Source organism: Bos javanicus, chromosome 2 (genome assembly GCF_032452875.1).
Source record: "Bos javanicus breed banteng chromosome 2, ARS-OSU_banteng_1.0, whole genome shotgun sequence".
NCBI lineage: Eukaryota > Metazoa > Chordata > Mammalia > Artiodactyla > Bovidae > Bos > Bos javanicus.
Genome location: NC_083869.1, coordinates 122,611,011 through 122,629,466, shown reverse-complemented (window position 1 = coordinate 122,629,466; position 18,456 = coordinate 122,611,011). Strand labels below are relative to the sequence as shown.

The following is an 18,456-nucleotide window of genomic DNA, read 5'->3' as shown; positions in this document are numbered from 1 at the left end:
CAACCCCAGGAAGCCATCCGGGCTCCCAGGCCCCAGAACTCCTCCTGGCCCAGGGTTCTGTTCTATTCTAACGCCATTATCCAAGACCCTGTGAGCTGAGGCTGATAGTTCCAGGCCCTCTGCTAAATGTTCCTCCTCTCATAATCCCACTACCTTCCATCTAGGGGGGTGTCGTTAATGCTTAACCCATTTCTCAGGTGAGAACACTGAGGCTCAGGCCAAGCTAAGGCTTAGGCTAAGTCAGAATTAGGAAACGTCACCTGGGTTTGAAACCAGGCCCTTCAGAACCTAAAGACATCTCACCTCAGCCAACTGATTCCAATATCCTGCAGTTTCAGGTTTCTCTCCTTGCGGCCTGAAACCAGCTCTTCCCCTGGGGGTGGACCACAGAGCCCCCAACGCCAGCACGTCCTGGCCCCTGCCCAACCGCAGCCCCCATTCAGCCTGGCCGCAGTCAGCTCCGTGGTTTCCTGAACACTCTAAAGCAACAGCAGCTGTTACCATAATGGTTCCCACGAGGGGTTGTCGGTCAATTTTCTCTGCTTCTCAGCTTCCTTTAAAGGGGGATGTGGCTGAGACCCAAGCGGGGCCACGGACTGCCCCTCCCCAAATGACCTCCATGCTTATCTCACACTCTGACCACAATGCATCATTTCAGCTTAATTTTATTTCCTCTTATAAATGGGCACAGCACGGGAAGTGTTAAAAAAAAGAAAAAAGAAACAGTTCCTTCACAAGGCTGGGACAGGTGAGCACCCACAGTGGGGCAGGTACCTTGGTTTCTTTTTCCAGTCTTTTTCCACCGCTTTTTCCTACTGAAAGTTTTGGCCATGAACTCGGGACAGGTATGGTTAATAAACAGGTTAGGGGGAAGAAGGGGCAGAGAAGGCCTGGGGGAGGGAAGGACAAATTCCCCCCGCCCCAGGCTGGGTTCTTGGAGGATCTGTACAGGAGAAAGGACATGGTGGGAGGCGGGGAGGGGGACACAGTTTTCAGGGGGCTCTCTGGAGCCACACTGCCTACGAAAAATATTTACATGCATTCACCACACTGGGGCCACCGCACTGAGCTGCCTGCTGGGCACCCGGGGGATGCTGGGGCCACGAGCCCTTTGATGGCGACTCTGGGGCCCAGCCTCAGCATCTCTGTAAATCTGTACACAGTTTGTGGGCTTCTATTTACAGGCAGGAGGCCTGGGGAAGCAAGTCCAGGGTGGTGGCTGGCAGGAGAAGGAATTCAGGAGCGCCAAGGAAGTGGTGACCCCTTCTGCCCTGTGATGCAGAGGTGCATCTGCTCCCTGTGCCCAGGGCCCCAGTCTGGAGGCCTGGACAGATGGCTTTGCCAACCCCAGGTGGGTCTGGCCTGAGCACCCCAAGCCACTGCCCACCAACCTGCCTGGCCTGGGCCCCAGTGATCACCCGTCTGCTTCGTATCAAGGGGACCAACCCTTCCGGGGAGGTACCCCTCTCACCCCCTAGGGAGATAGAGCCTGGGCTCTAGAAGTCACAGTTGGGGGTGGGGGGTGACCCCGGCCCGCCTTGTCCTCTCTGGCAGCTGAGGCCCCAGAGAGGCTGTCAAGCACACAAGCCCCTCTTCCTTTGGAATCGGCCGTGTTTCCTGGAAACACTAGGCCCCTGCAGGACACCTCCCCAGGAGCACCAGGGTGCCTGGGGACATATTTGGGCAGGCCCTGCACGCATCACACCCTATGTCCAGGCAGGGTGACGCCTGCACTCACATCCAGCTCATCCTTTTCACCACCTGCTCTCGGATCGTCGTGCTGGACTTCAACTGTTTTTAAACTTCATGAAGATAAAGCCTGGACATTTGTCTCGGGGCCAGGGCTCAATGAATGAAGCCCTCAGTCTCTTCTCTCCAACGCGAAAGATGCAGAGAAGAGGCATCGGGTGTCAGGTGGCAAAGCCCCAGGCCCCAGGTTAGAGGTTGGCCCACAGAAGGTGAGGAGTCAGGCCTGCTGGGGTCGGGCTGGACCCATGCAGCCCCTCCGAGCCCACTCTAGCCAGCCCAGGCCCCGCTCAGCCGTCCTGTGCTGGACCCCACCCCCACCAGGGGCTGTGCAGGGGCCACGCCCACTGCTGGGCCTCCAACCCCGGTCCCAGCATCCCTGGATAGTCCAGGTCCTCTCTCCTCCATGCTCCCTGGCTTCTCAGCCTCGGCCTGCCCAGGCCTTCTCACCAGAGCTGCTGCCCCTGACAGCAGCCTGCCAAGGGGCAGGGTAGAGGGAGGGGAGGCTGGGGCTGGCTTTGGTCTCCCTCGTCCCCCAGCCCTTCCGCTCCAGGAACGACTGAGGCCAGGTCACCTCCAACAGATCGTGAGCCCAGGATGCCCTCCCCCTGCTCCTGCCCCGCAAAGACTCGGACCAGGGGGTTCCTCACAAGCCTCCAGGCCTTGCCAAGGTAGCCTATAGTCTGAGAGATGGAGCCTCAGCCTGGGAAGACGGTAGAAAAGACAGGCTGCAGGAGCTCCCTGGAACCTCACCGCCTCAGGCACCCCCAGCCCTCACCCTGCAGAAGTCTCCCGCCAGCAAGTCTTCAAAAGGGAACAGAAATAAAACCCGGCTTTCTGACTTTAACACCAGGGTGTGGGTAAGGGGTGGAGGGGTGAGCCCCAGCCACCCACGACTCAGACCACATCCCTTGGCTCCAAGACCCCTCTCAAAGCACAGCCCCCTGGGAGATTTGTGACCCCACATTTAAAATATCTACAGAAGTGGCCCCATTTGAAGGGTAACAAAGAAGAGGGAGGCGGGCTGGAGCCTGGGATACCCCCAACCCCCCCTGTCCTCAGCCCTCAGCCAGGGACAGTGTCTGGATGGACTGCTTCTGCTGCAGCCAGCAGAAACATCAGGTTGTCTGGCCAAATGCATGGGCACAGGTCCACCGGAAGGTCCCCAAGAAGGCCCAGGGGTGGGGCTGAGGTGGACCTGGTGAGGCCAAAGGGAGAGGGTGCAGAGGGCCCAGGCGCCAGGCCCACCCTCACAGGCACTTTGGAGACTTGTGTCCTGGGAGGCAGAGTCGACCCCCTAGCTCAGAGCAAGAGGAGGATGGAAGGAGACCAGGAGCCTCACCACATGCCCCCTCCCCACCAGGAGCCTTTGGTCCTGGGAGACCCAAGCCCCCTCTCCAGCCCAAGACTGAATTCCAGGAACCAGCCTGCCTTCCTCAGCAAGTGGGGAACTTAGCCCCCAACCAAGCCCTTTGCAGGCTACAGAGGGGAGGGAGCAGGTAGGGTGAAGCCAGGTTCAGCAGGTGTGCAAGGCCCTGAGGGGGCTTGTGGCCATGCCCCCCACACTACACTTAATTCCAGGAAAGGCAAGTGTCCAAGCGTGACAGCAGGGCTGTATGGGTGTGGGTGAGATTGTGCACCCAAATGGGATTGCGTCTGATTCGCTGGGGTTCAGTGGCGGTGTGGTTGGTAAGGGGTCATGAAGGCTGAGCGTGATGGGGCAACTCGGGGACCCAATATGGGCTGATTGTTTCGGCCTAATTGCACCCTCCCCAGTGAGCCTGAAAGCTGGAGGCAACACGTGTGGTGTCAGAGTGTATGTGGGTGGGCAGGAGTAGGGGTGGTGGGATGGCAGAGAGAGAGGCAGGCCACACCGTTACCATTAGGTTATGATGATCAGTGACTTGCATTGTCATAAGCATTTGGGGTGGGGGGAGGGCACATAAGAAACACATGAGAATAAACATCTTTGGAAGAATGTGTGTGTCTGTGACATATCTGGATTAGCCAGGTGGTCAAGATCGCATGTGATTTTGTCATTGCGTGCTTTTCTCTGTGTGTGTGACAATACATGTAACCATGTGAGAGACAGTGTCTGTGCAGAGTCCACTAGGAAGAAGGAGGTGCAAACCCCTCCTCACCAGTGGCTGCCAGAACACTCTCAGGAAGCTGGGGCAGACCAGGAAGGAAGTGAAGCCTATGGGTTCATATGCATTGAGCAGAGGTGAGGGAAAATGACCCCACAACCCCAGAGAGGCCAGGACAAAATAGGCTGGTGGGTGAGGGGTACCGTCTCACCCAGGCAGAGAGTGAGCCTGGGACAGGAGCAACAGGGTGCAGTGTCCCAACGATTTCAAGGGCTGGGCTTGCCAAATGCTTGTCCTGGAAACCAGCCGGAGTGCCTCTCTGCCTCCAAAAGGAAACCTCAGCCAGCCCCGTGGGGCCAGGTTGGGGCTGAAGTCCCACCCCTTCGTCCACCAGCCAATCAGGAGTTCCCTTCCTCCTGTCCATCTGATGTGAGGTCCTAAAGCCCCAAGCTGGTGGTGGGGGGAGGAGTATGTGGAACAAGTGATGAGCTCATAAGGGCACAGTCTGGAGCAGACAGCAGTGCCCCCTGTCCCTTGGGGAAGAGCTGCGTGAAGCTGGCAGTCTGGGCAGACCTTGGGAGGGTGGCAGAGATGAAGTGGGGCCAGGATGTCTCCCAGGCCCAGTCCCAGGCCGGGGCTGGGGGTGCCAGGCCAGGGACTGGATGTAGGGGTGGCGCTGAGGCTACAGGGAGGCACTCTGGCTCCGCTAGGCGTAGAACTCCTCTTGCTTGTCAGGCTTCTGGTATGTGACACTCGCCTGCTTGGGCTCCTCCAGCGTGTAGCTGCCCTCATCCTTCTTCTTCATGCGGTAGATGAGCAGGGTGACCAGGAAGGCAGCAAAGAGGGCGCCTACAACCCCGCCCACGATCACAGCTGCAGAGAAAGAGGGCAAAGGTCAAGGCCACAGGAAGGGCAAGACATGCTTAGAGCCTGAGAAAAAGGCAGAGGGTCCTTGCAGGTAGAAGCAAGAATCGGGAGAGAGCTGGGAATCTCAAACCTGAGCCCAGAGTCGGAGTGAAATTTGGAGTCAATGCTAAAACACCAGCACTGGCTGCCACTGATTCTCCTCACTTCAGCCTGGCACTGTTCTAATCATATGAACACATGGAATCTTCATACAGTGCTACTAGGGAGGTGCCATGCTAAGGTCCTCATCAAATGAAAGATGCCATCAGTGAGAAGATGCTCCAGGATTGTATATCCCCTTAGGAAAGAAAAAACTCTGCCATCTAAACTAGGACACATCCCAACTGCACAGCAGTTAACATGAACACACGTGTGCTGAGACTGGTTAAGAGCAAAATGATAACACCCGTTTTGTAGACGAGGAAAAAGCGTGCCTGGAAAGGTGAAGGACCTGCCCAAGGCCACGCTGCTCATAAGTGGGGAACAGGGTTTGGACCACAAATCCAGAGACTCTTCAGGAGAGAAAGCCAAGGGCAGGTCCTCGGGGCTGGTATCAAGGGTGGGAGCACATCAAGCCAAGGATAGGGCCCTAGATTAGGATCCAGGGGATAAGGCCCAGGAGGGGTAAACCAGCATGGCCCAGGGAGGTCAAGGGCAGGGTCTGAGAAGAGGCCAGAGGGTGCTGAGGAAAGTGCGAGAAGTAGGACAAAGTGAGGGCCAGACTCTGGGATCAGAAGGGTCAGAAGAGGAACTAGAGGGTGGGTCCTGGGGTCCCCAGATCCCCAGCTTTCACCTCCTAGAAAACTAGGCTCCTAGAAAACCCACACCCTACCCTCCCTCCTGGGTTCCTAGGGGGAAAACTGAGGCCCCACCAGCGACCCCCTCTGGGCTCCTCCCAGGCCCCAAGTCTCACCTACGAGCACCTCCTTCCGCTCCAGGATGCTCTTCTGGGGCAGCTGAGCCGCCGAGCTGCCTGAGTCGATGGCATTGTCCAGGAGGCCAGGGCCTGGGTGGGCACCCTTGGGCAGCGTCCCTGGCGGAGGTGATGGCTTGGCCTCGGCCCCACCCACAGCCACCACCTCATTGGCTGTGTCTGGCTGTGTGGTCTCTTCCTCTGACAGCTCAAAGTCCCCACTGGGTCCCCCGCTCACTGGCATCTCTGGCTCGTCCCGGATGGTGGTCAGGAAGGACTCTGGAGTTGGGGTCTGTAGGGAGGGTAGCATGAGCCCAGGAGCCAGGCCCAGCACCCCTGCCACAGGGCAGCCATACACACATGCACACTAGCCCTCTGCCACCACTCCACTTCCCTGGGAGGGCGCACACTAGGCACTCACCAGGGGCCAGGCACTGTGCTAAGCACATCATGGGCCTTTTCCCTCACAATATTCCCATTAAGAAGGTATTAGTGCCCCTACATTACAGAGTAGGAAATAGGCTCAGAGAGGTTAAATGACTTGCCCAAGGACACACAGCTAGTTAAGTGGTAGAAGCAGAACTAAAATCCAGATCTGTCCAACTCCAGAATATGTGTCCCTAACCAATACACTACACTACACTACCTCTGTTCTCATCCTGGCCACATCCTGGTCCCCATCCCATCTCCATCCCTTCCTTCTCCAGCTGCCTTTGTAATAATCCTTAGCAGATTACTGTCAGGGACTGTTGTCTGGGGACAGCTAGGTGCAGACTTTAAATACTTGGGCCTGATCCTCAATCCATGTGCCTGGGGCAAGGGTGAGTCCCTTAGCCCGAAGGTCAGTCCAGTAAGTAAGTGTAAATTGCTCAGTCATGCCCAACTCTTTGCGACCCCATAGACTGCAGCCCACCAGGCTCCTCTGTCCATGAGATTTTATAGGCAAGGATACTGGAGTGGGTTGCCATTTCCTTCTCCAGGGGATCTTCCCGACCTAGGGATTGAACCCGGGTCTCCTGCACTGCAGGCAGATTCTTTACCAACTGAGCTACAAGGGAAACCCCAAGGTCAATCCAAGAGCACCACAAATCTCAATGGCTCCCAGCATCTGGAGGCAGGATCCCAACTAGAGTTGGGATCACAGCAAGGATGGAGCTGCTTCACAGGTGTGCATGGAGAGAGTGGGTCCGGTGTCCAGGCCCAGGAAAGGCCATGCACATGCCCAGAGGCTGCACCCACGACCTGCTCTCCGTGCCCCAGCACTGCGTCCCCAGCCTGCCTGGCCAAGCATCCGTGAAACACCAGGTTCCCCTAGCTGCTCAGAGCAGCCTGGAGCAGGGCCTGTGTTCCGCAGGGGCTGGCTGGGGAGTCAGACGGGCTATGCTGACCCAAAGGCAGCTCCACAGCCTGAGGGGTCCTCCTCCATGAAGCAGAGGCAAAGGGCTTTGGTATCCTAGTCAATGTGACTACATCCCCTCCTTGCCCAGCAGCGCCAGCAAGGATCAGGCTACTTCTCCCACTTCCTTGATCCCCTCCCCATCCTGGCATTCCTGGTATCCTCATCCTCTTCCCTGAAACACCACCCTCATCCATAACACCCCAAACACACACACATATACACACCCTAGAGCTGACTGCCAGGTTCAAATCCTGACTCTGCCACTGCTGCCTGTGAAGGCTTGGAAAGTGGCCCCACCTTAAGGGAGGATGGTGGCAATGCCCCCCACCCTGCTCCTGTGGGGTAGGCATGAGAGGGAGAAGAGATGGTGGCACAGGTAAGTGTCTAGCACTGCGCCTCCACCCAGGCAGTACTCCATGAACGTGACCTGCAGTATTCCTCTCCCACCGCCCAGCTCTTAATCCCCTTCAGCTGGATAATAACAACAATGATGATGATGATGGTGGTGGTGGTGATAACAAAAGTGAAACTTTTTGCTTGTTTAGTATTGCCAGCCACTGCTCTAAGAACCTTGGCTCTGTTGGGAAAGTTAATTCTCACAACCCTGCGATTTGCATTCTATTCTTTTCTCCTTTTCACAGATAAGGAAACAAAGGTATAAAAAGGATCAGTGACTTCCTGAAGTCAAATGGTGGTAGAAGCATTCCAATCCTGGCTGCAGGGCTCCTGAGTCTGTGCTTTTAAACAGAACACACAGGCCCCTGGCCCCTGGTCCCTGCCCCTTTTAACACTCCCATCCTCCTAGTTCCTTCCCCATTAATGTCTTCATCTAACATCTAAAGACCCAAGCCCAGTCCCTCTTCCATCCCCATCCATCTCGACCTCTGTCCTCATCCTGTGACTCACCCCCAGCCCTGGCCTCACACCTCTCTCAGCCTCCCGCTCCCTGTCTGGCTCACCTCCAGAACCTCCTAGATCTCACCCCTGTCCAGCTCCATCCTCCTCCCCCGACCCTACCTGCCCCCCACCCTCCCACCGCCCACCCCCCAGCCCCGACCCACCCTCCTCTGCTCTGTGACTCCCTGTGCTCTCCACACTGGCTCACCTGAGCCACCTCCGTGGGTCCAGGGGCAGTGGTCCCCAGGGGCACGGTGCTCTTCTCAGGGATATCAGGCTTCTGGGTGGTAGCTGGCCTGGGAAGGGCCCTTGGCCTGGAGGTAGCTGTGCTGACCAGCCTGGGCGTTGGGGCCTCTGTGTCCAAGACAGCCACCGTGGTGGGAGGTGAGGGCACCGCTGGGGTGGTGGCCCGGGCTGTGGCCGCTGTGGTCAGTGGCAGAGGCAGAAGCCTCCGTACGCCGGTGGTCCTTACAACAGAGGTGGTGGCCGCAGACGGGGGCGCCGCAGGGATGCTGGGCACGGCGGTGGCCACTGTGGCGGGCACTGTGGCCACCGTCGGGGGCCCTGTGGTGGTGGCAGTGGTGGTAGCCGTAGGGGTGGAGACGGTGGTGGCTCTCTGGCTGGGCTCTTCTGGCACCTCTGTCACCAGTGGGGGGCTGGTGGCTGGCTCCGGGGTGGGGCGCTCAGAGGGGAGCTCTTCAAACGGGGTGCCCACAGGCTGGATGTCCATGGTGGGCAGCACTGCGGGGGTGGTGGACATTGCCAGGGCGACATCTGGGCTGAACCGCATGGCTGTCTCAATGCCCGATTCCTGCTCAAAGTCTGAGGGGGTGGGGGAGGGGGAGAAGGAGAGAGCTAGGAAGCTGGGTGATTTGAGGGCATGAGGATCCCAGATAAGCAACAGCCATCAAGATGGGAGGCTCCCAACCCTCACCCTTTGCATAATTTTCCCAAGACAAGAGGAGGGAAAAGAGGAAGGCACAGTCTGGTCAAAGCTTACCAGCTGACTGATGGGGCTAGTGATGCTTGCCAACTCCTCTCTGCCTAGCCAAAAATTCTAAGGGACCACCTCTTCCAGGAAGTCTTCCCTGACTATTCCAGCCCACCCAGTCTGGAGCTTTTCTAGCAGACTGAATCTAGGCAGTGGCAACTCAGGCCCTACTAGCTTCAGATCTTGCTGGAGGTTGCAGGCAGGGGACAGGAGGATGGCTGTGGCATTCTGGGAAGAGTCAGACATGCGTACAAGCTACATGAGTACCCCCAGGGGCACAAGCACACAGCAAGAAGGAGAACAAGCCCCTCCCACAGAAGCTGCTAGAGCAATCTGGACTCCAAACCCAAACAGGTGAAGGGAGGGCCTTGGGAGAAAATAAGGAGAGAGAAAGATAAGCCATACCAGCTCCCAGGGAGGACTGAACCAGGCAGAGGAGGGCTAGGGAGGAGCCTGAGAGGTGTGGAAGTAGAGATGTTACCAACCATCAGGATGGATTTTTATGAAGATTCTCACAAGATGCTTAAAGGAATGGGCTAAAGTGAGGAGACTAGAGGCGAGGGGCTGTAGGTGGCCAGCTCCAAAGCACACAGACTCCCAGCATTTCATTAGACTCCACCTGCCCCCTCCAGGGCCCCAGTCTCAACACACACCCCTTTTTACTACCAGTTGCAGAGCTTCATCTCTGTGCCAGGCCCTGACGTCTTAAACTGAAGCCTTCCAGAGGCTCGGCGAGTGTAAGCGGGTGCCAAGTCGCTTCAGTCCTATCTGACTCTTTGCGACCCCGTGGACTGTAAGCCTGCCAGGCTCCTCTGTCCAGGGGATTCTCCAGGCAAGAATACTGAAGTGGGTTGCCGTGCCCTCCTCCGGGGAACCTTCCCCATCCAGGGGTCAAACCAGCCTTTCTTAATGTCTCCTGCATTTGTAGGTAGGTTCTTAACCACTTGCCACCCGGGAAGAGCCCCCAGAGGCTCCGAGAAGAAGGCAAATTTATCACCATTTACAGATAAGAATACAGACTCAGGGAGGAAAAACGGCTAAAGACAGAACAGCCATTAGGTAGAGAAACTGGGATTCAACTTAGCGTGCCTCGCTTATCTCAGGCTACTCTGGGGCCTTTCTGGGCGGGGCAATGGAACTGGTTTGTCCCAGGCACCACTGGAGGCCCCTACTGTTTTTCCGTCACTGTCCTAACCCCGCCCCTGGCCACCGCTGATTGGACAGAAGGGGGCCACCTGACCCAAGTTGAGCCAATCAAATGGTCTCTGCTCACTGCACCTGAAAAGTTGACCACTAAGTTCCTCCACGGAGAAGGCAATGGCGCCCCAATCCAGTACTCTCGCCTGGAAAATCCCATGGGCAGAGGAGCCTGGTAGGCTGCAGTCCATGGGGTCGCGAAGAGTCGGACACGACTGAGCGACTTCACTTTCACTTTTCACTTTTCACTTTCATGCAATGGAGAAGGAAATGGCAACCCACTCCAGTGTTCTTGCCTGGAGAATCCCAGGGACGGGGAGCCTGGTAGGCTGCCGTCTATGGGGTCGCACAGAGTCGGACACGACTGAAGCGACTTAGCAGCAGACTTAGCAGCAAGTTCCTCCAAGTGGCCACAACAGTATGAAACCCGGGTTACTGAGAAGCATCTGTGTTCCTTGACAGAGGCTGGAGGTCTGCAGGGAGACCCAAACAGTGCACAGAGAGAGGCAAAGACAGAGAAACTGGGAGTGCTGGGCTCCTTAAGGCCCCGGTTCCACCCCGGGGGAGGACAGCCTGCCCTTTACGTGCTTAAGGTCCAGGAGCTGCTTCTGAATGACCTCTCCCTCCCCCACCCCAGGTTTAAGCGAGCCTACCCTACGAAGGCTCCTCTTCCTTGCCATCAAAACCTCGGATGGGGCACTGGAGAGAGACTGGTACCGCTGACATGTAGGAAAAGGGAAGGGCGTACTTACAGCCGGAGCCCGACCCAGAGTAGAGGTCGTCCAGCTCGTCATCGGGGAAGGAGTCGTCATCCCCAGAGCCCTCGAGGTCCACGGGCCTCTCGAAGTTCTCACTGCGCCAGCGCTGGGCCTGCAGAGGGCAGAGTTGCGCACAGGGCTCAGCACCTGAGGCCAGCGGCCTGGAAACACCCAGAGGAGCACCGGCACTCTCCAAGGCCCAGTGACAGTGGAGGGACAGCATCAGATGTGGCCTCCAGAAGCAAACAGGGAGCTGCGGTAGGCCGGATCACCACTTCCTGCCTCGTCAGGGTGCTGTGAGCACGCAGTGGGCCAATATGTGCTGAGCGCACCTCAAAGCAGCAGGTGCTCAGCACAGGGCAGCCCCATCTGCCCCCTTCCACAGCTGAGAAGACTGAGGCCCCACTGCCCCAGGTCACCAGACAGCACGTGATGTGCTGAGACCCAGACTCTGCTAGGGATGCAGTGCCTCGCACCTCAAAATCCCAAAGGCAGGACCATTCGTCCCATCAGGCAGACAGAGGTGTTGGGGAAGCCTGGGGCTCTAGGAGGGAAGAAACTTGGGTAATGGGGGAGGGAGAGAAGAGAGTGGAGTTCCTGGCTCTGGCCTTCCCCAAAACAAAGTCAGCTCCCTCCGTCTAAACCTCCCTCCAAAGTATTTCATTGCCCAGAGTCAGCTCAGGGCGTGGATGCCACTTCTACGTCTGCCAACAAGGGTCTCCTGGGCGTCTGCCGGGGTGAGGGGTCCAGCCCTCCAGGTCCAAGACTCTTCCCAGAATCAGAACCTGGGAAGGTGGGGTGCTGTGGCTCCTGGGCCCAGACCATCCCTCCCGCCCCACTGCAACCCCGGCCTGAGAGCCAGCACTAAGGACATCCAAGACAGGAGCGCAAACCTGGATCCAGACTGAGCCCCGCCACAGTCCCTGCGTCCAGAGAGCTTTCAGAGAAGATGAGCTGGTGCTCAGCTCTAGAGGGTTATTAGCACCTGGGTCTTAAACAATTGAACTAGAGAGAAAAAAAAGAAATAGAGCAAGGCATCTCAAGCAGGGGGACCCGAATAAGCAAAGGCTCCAAGGTGAGGAAGCAGAGCCTGTGCCCTCAGAGCTGGGTCTGGGGGCCTCATCCAGGGTCCCTCAGAACCCCTGCAGTCACTGCAGTCCAGTCACCCGGTCCCCGTCTGCTCCTGGAACATGCCTGCCTGGTGTCTCCTGCCTCCTTAACTCATGCTGTTCCCTCCACCTGGAACACTCTTCCCTCCCATCCTCTCATCCTCCAACTTCCCACCAGCTACCTTTCACTCCCCATCCGTTCTTCCGAGAAGCCCTCCTACTTTGAGCCTTCAGAGCATCCATCCAGTGCTTCTGAATTCACATCTCTCACCACTTGTGAGCTGGGCAGGCATGGGTATATACTTCTTCTGTGACTGTGCCCACTCCCAGTAAACTATACCTTGATGGAGCAGGACCCTGTCAGACACACCGTGGGTATCAGCAAGTATCTGGGAAGGAATGGGCTTGGTGTTGGAGGATGCAATTCCTGGGTGGTGGGGGTGGCGGTGGGTGCAGGACAGGCCAGAGTTGAGTTTGGGGAAGCCCCATCACAGGCTCTCAGGGTTCGGCTGGCAACTTTTCTCTTGGAAACTGGTCAGGTTTTATTCTGACTGCATGTCAGAATGTTGTAAAAACAGTACTCAGCAGTTTAGAAGGTCTGACGTGGAGTCTGAATACCCCTACTGTTTGACTGACATGGGGAGCCACGGAAGGTATGTTAGCAGGAGACGGGCTAGCTCAGCATCACGACCTGTGCTCAGCCTCTCACAACCCTGTCCCTGACAGCCCCCTCCTGGAGTTCCTGTGGAGCTAGAGAAAGGATCCTGATCCTGGCTTCCAGGCCCAAGCCTCGACCACCTGCTCTAAAGCCCTACCCAGGCCAGGCAGGGCAGGAGGCCAGGGCGGGGAGCCAGGAGATTCCCCCCAGCATACGCGTCACCCTCCCCCCAACACACATATACACACACAGTCTCAAAGTAATGAATTAATCAGTATTTACTTGCTACCAGTGAGTCATGGAGTGGAACAATTAGAGTAATTGCTCCGTGACTAATTGCCGGGTCTTCCTCCGTTTTAGACATTTCAGGAGCTCAGAGCAGCTACCATCCAACCTTCCCGAGTTGCCATCTCTGCTCCGACTTACCAGAGGAATAAATCCCCAGGACCCAAAGGGAAGGGGCTAGGTGGTCCCCCACCACCAGCCTCTATGACCCCAGCTTAGCTGAGGTCCCTTGGAGATTTTCTGCTCCATTCTTAGGCCAGCAGCCTAAAGCCAGAGACGTGCAGCATGATGGGGCCTGAGCAGGGGTGGGGCCCAGACTGTTTCTCCCATGCAGAGCATCTTCACTGTCTCTACATCCTTCCAAGCAACTCAGGGAAGTTGAAAGCCCTTTAGCTAGGAGGAAGGGACCTAAGAAGTCTGCAGTCTCAGGGGACCCCCAAACTGGGGTAAAGGTTGGGGGCCAAAATAGGGAGTCCTCATGATTCCACAGTGACCAGCACCACACAGCAGCCCCTAACAACCTGCTCCCAGAAAGGCTTGCACAAATTCAAACCCCCCACCCTTGCAAAGTCACATGAGCCTTGAAATGACATACCCAGAGACACCCTGACACACTCACCTAAAGGCAGCCAGAGAGAGGCGGCCAGAGAGAGGCGGCCAGAGGGAGGCAGCCGGAGAGAGGCGGCCAGAGGGAGGCAGCCAGAGCGAGGCACCGCGTGTTGGCATGCCTTTGGGTGCAAACGGGCACATACATGGGGGGGGTGCAGACACTAAATAGGGGCACACGCGGTGCAGCTCTGAGGCTCAGAAACAAGTATGGAACCTCTTGTGAACCTGTCAGCCTCCACTCAGGTAGCTCTCACCTAGATACTATTCATCCCTAGCTCAGTAGCCATCGACATGACAACCGTTACCATGACAACCATCTCCTCCACGCTAAGGACCAGGAGCTCCAGCTCCCCACAGAGATGCGGGGGGGTGGGGCGGGGAGGAGGGCGGGGGCAGCAGGAGAGGGAGAGATCCTGGAAGAACAGAGAGAATGACAGGGAGGGGGAGGGCGAGGGACCGGATGGGGACAGAGATGCAAGGACAGAGGGAAGCCGGGGGTCAGAGGGGCAGGGGTGACAGGGAGGAGGGAGTGGAGGGAGGGCTGGGTGTGCAAGAGAAAGAGAGAGAAGGCAACAGTGGGAGGTGGAGGGAGAGAATTCTCTCACATCTTAATTTAGCCTCACGCTCATCAGACACAAAGCTGGGGAAGGGGCCACCTCAGTGATTTTCCAAATCTGCATCCAAGAGAACATTCTTTCCAAATAATGAGCAGCCCCCGGATCAGGTAGAGGGGGTGCCGGCCAACAACCAGGCACCCCTGAGTTCACCCCAGGAAACTTAACCCTGGGACACCTGAGACCTGTGCGGTGGGGGTGGGGTGCAGGATTCCATCGTGCCCGCACACCCCCCATGCCTAAGTGCCAGCTGTACCCCTCCCTGGGGGGCCAGCGCTCACAGGGCCCTCCAAGGAATGCTATAGGGGTGCTGGCAGCAGCTGAAGCTTCCAGGGCTGCAGAGAGGAGGGGGGTTGGGGAAGAGAACCCGGGAGACAGCAGGGAAAGCCTGAAGTCACAAGTACCAGAGGGGGTGATGACAAACAGCCTTTGACCCCCAAACAACCTCTCTATTTGCATAATTCCATGCATAATTAGCATAATAATCTGTACCAATTCCCTTAAAAGAGCACCCAAGTCAAATGCCAGCCTCCCCCAACCTTCTGTGTCCCTTCCAGGTAAACCACACACCCTCCCATGCCTGATAAACATATCCCAAACAAGAGTGCCTGTATGCATGCATGCATGCACACACACACACACACACACACACACAGTCGTGATCCACATTTACCGACCCCAACCTGTGTACCCACAACTCACAGACAACAGCCTAGCACGTTCCACCATGGGCTCACCCATTTGCTGCCCTCCAGCTGCACACACACAGACACACAGTTGCACCCCTCTCCTCACCTAATACACCCCACACAACCTCAGCAAGATCCCACAACCACACAGGTGGCGCACACAGACCCTTCCCATGACCAAGCACTGCTATTCATATTCCCCATGGCAGTGACCCCTTGGACTCTGACCAAACCTCACGACTTGTAAACAACCTTTTTTTCACGCTTGCATCTTCACACTCCCCCCACACACAGAGCCCACTGTGGGGCTGTATCTTCTGCTTCCTGCCACTACCTGTCTGGGCCAAGACACCCACCCAGGGGCTCCCCCAGCAGCGGGGGAAACTCCAAGCTAGCTGGGGGAGCTACTGAGGGTCCTCAGGAGGCTCTAGAGACCAGTGCCCACCCTTGTGGAGGCCCCATCCCAGGTCAGGTGCTGGAAGCACTCTAACCTGTGCCACTGGCTTCAACCAGCACCACCTCCCACAACTTCATTATACCCACTTCGCAGAGGCAGGCACTGAGCCCGGGGGTTAGAACTGAGACATGACCATGGGTCCTCAGCCAATGGGTCCTTCCTCCAAACCTTCCAGGTCGCCCCCAATCTGCTGCTCTTCTAGAGTTCCTAAACCTGTGACCCACAAGCCCTGGACAACCTCAGCTCAGAACTACCACCCGCCCACACCATACACATGCTGGCACATGGCAAACACCCCAAATGCTCCCAAATACCCACTGCCCATAAGCTCCACCCATGCGTCCCTGAAAAGGCACCCACGGCACCACACATACGCCCCCCACTCAGAGAACCAGCTACAGGCCCCTGACACCTGCCTCCACTCCCCTCCACAACACGCGCACCAGGCACACACCACGCACACTTTCCCTCCAGGGTACCTACAAGCACGCACACAACACCAGGTGAGATGCGGCGCCTTTCCCAATGGGCACACCCCCTGCCATTTCTCCTCACTTGCCCCTCGTCACCATCTCACTTTATGCTGACCCACAGCCTGACCCACAGAAGTAACTCAGGCTCCCTGCCCCGATGGGACCAGTAGTGATGTGAGCTGCCAGCCACTGGCTCTTCTCCACCCCTACCTGATCCTCTCCATAGGGTTTTAGAGCCACTGGGGTGGGTAACTTCCACCACCGTCCCTCTCTAGTGGGGTTGGGAGGAGGGGACGTGTTCAGGCAGAAAGGCAAGGCATCTCCTTCTTCTGGTCCCCAGCCTCCTTCCAAGCCTTCCTTGGAGACCAGAAGTCTAGGATCTCTCATGCCCAGCACCCCTCTACCTACTCCCCCCACCTCATCATAAGCCTGCCCAGAGAAACAGGATAACATAGAGGTTAAACCAGAATGAATCAGCTCCTCCCCTCACTACCCATCGAACATCAGGCAAGCCACTGAATCTCTTGGCACCTCAGTTTTTCCATCTGTAAAATGGGGATGACAATTGCAGTATGTGACCTGCAGGGGTGCTGTGAGGATCAAAGAAGATCATGCATGTAATAGGCTTAAGGACAGGACCCAACACTGGGAGCTGAATAAAGAAATGTAGCTGGGATTATTGCTAGGTGGATGTTAATATTTCCATTATGAATTCTGAAGATTTTGTCTCACGTAAGCCTCACTGAACTCCTGAGGGGAGTAGAATCAAGACAGTTACACCCAGGCTGCAGATGCGACTATTCCTGCCCAGAGAGCCTAAGTGGGCTTGCCAAAGGCACACAGCAGGGGAGTGCACAGAGAGAGAAAAAAGGAGATGCTGGGGCAGGGGGGAGGAAGGGCGAGTTACAGAAACAGACACACAAATTAGGTCAGCTGGCAGGAGGCCAGGAGCCCAGCACCCTGCACAGTGCCAATCATGCTGCAAAAACTAAGAATAAAATCAAGTGTAATTAATTCTGCGCGCGCTTCCTTCCCCACATTAGCCAGACTTGGGCTGCCCTCTCCTGTGACCAGAGGGCATGCGAGCAATGGTTGGGGGCCCAGCTTTGGGTTCTTGGGTACTTGGGTTCAAGTCCAGCTCTGCTTACTTGCTGGGAGACCCTGGGCAAGTTACTCAACCTCTCTGAGCCTCTGTTTGGTTAAATAATATGTTTTTCATGGAGCTGTTGTGAGAATCAAGCAACATAATACACCAAAAGCACTCCTGTTGCTCAGCACACAGCTGGCACTTAGTAACTAACCATTTACTATTACTGTGGTACGTCACCCCCAACCCTGACCCCACCTTCAGGCCTGACTGATCACTAAGTTCACTCTCCCTTCTTACAGAGGCGGACACGGAGGCTCAGAGAGGGGATAAGAGAGGGTGGTGGGGAATTAGCCTACGACTCTGCATTCAGAGAGGTGAGGCAATCCATCCAGTGACACACAGTGGGACTTCACACCCGCTCCCGGAAGCAGGGTGGTCTTGACAGAGCCCTCTAGATCCCCAGAGGCTCCATTCCCACCAGCCCCCCACCACCACCGCCCCCATCCCCAAAAGGCCCTCAGTCCTGTGAGAACTCAATGCCCCTCACGCTCACCAGCTCCAGCCCGGAGACCCGGAGCGTCACCACAGGAATGTGGGCCGGGGCCAGGCTCTGGGCGGCAGGACAGCCAAGGGGGTAACACAATGGAGAGTCCAGACCCGGGAAGGGGGACGCCTCGGTGTCCACCCCGCCACCGTCCACAGCTGCTCTGGCTGGAGACCCAGCAGCCGCCACATTTACTGGCTGCCGGAGGGGTGCAGGGCACAGAGGCTGTGTCGGTGGGAAGGGGCCACGGACCCCAAGTCCCAGGGAGCAGAGGGGCCTGGGGGAGGAGCAGGGGGCACAAAGGCTGAGAAGGCCCCTCTACAAACAACCAGCACAGCCCAGACACACGCCGGGTCCCCCACACATCTCCCCACCTCCTTTATTCCGAACACTCACCCCCAAATCTCCCGCAAGGGTAGCCTAGAGGGTAGGAAAACAGCCCTTTGGGTCCCTCCCCTCTCAGCCAGCTGCTCTGCAAAGAGACATCTTGAGAGCAGAGCCTCCCCACGCCACAGCCACATTCCATCAGCTCCATCACCTTCTCCACTACCCACCCCTGCGCTCCCAACCATCCTCCCCAGAACCCCCTCCCCACGGTGGCAATATTCCTCATCTACACTGGACCAGAGAGCGGGCAGCATTCTGGCGCAGGTGACCACAGCCTCCCAGACCCAGACAAGCCACCTCCCACCCCCCACCCCCCTACCCCTGTCTCTGCCATTTCCGAGTCTCATTTGGAAATGAACCAGGGCTTGGAGCTCTAAGCTGCCTTTCTGATTCGGACACTCTGGGTGCCCAAGAATTCAGCCCTTGGGTCAAAGAGAGCCAGGGCAGTGTTATTCATAAGAGAGAAAGTGAGGAAATAACCTACTTTCCCAACATCACGGGACTAGTTAAAGAACTTAGGAAACAACCATGACGTGGAATATTATGCAGCTATCAATAACTGTGTTTTCACAAATCCACACTGTCCAATCAGGTCGTTAAAAGGCATAAATGCATAACAAAAGGTTTTTTTTTTTAACTCATTTCAA

At 56.8% G+C, this 18,456-nt stretch overlaps 1 protein-coding gene across 1 annotated transcript in view; it reads right to left on the bottom strand.

Annotated features, from left to right (window-relative positions):
• Window positions 1–649: 649 nt before the first annotated feature.
• Window positions 650–18,456, bottom strand: part of SDC3 (syndecan 3) — a 38,973-nt gene continuing 21,166 nt past the window's right edge. The window contains exons 2-5 of the mRNA XM_061431244.1: window positions 10,889–11,006; window positions 8,157–8,770; window positions 5,653–5,944; window positions 650–4,706 (exon numbers count right to left, since the gene is read on the bottom strand). Of these exons, the coding sequence (XP_061287228.1) occupies window positions 4,540–4,706; window positions 5,653–5,944; window positions 8,157–8,770; window positions 10,889–11,006 (1,191 nt within the window). The 3' untranslated portion in view covers window positions 650–4,539. The remainder of the gene's footprint in view (window positions 4,707–5,652; window positions 5,945–8,156; window positions 8,771–10,888; window positions 11,007–18,456) is intronic.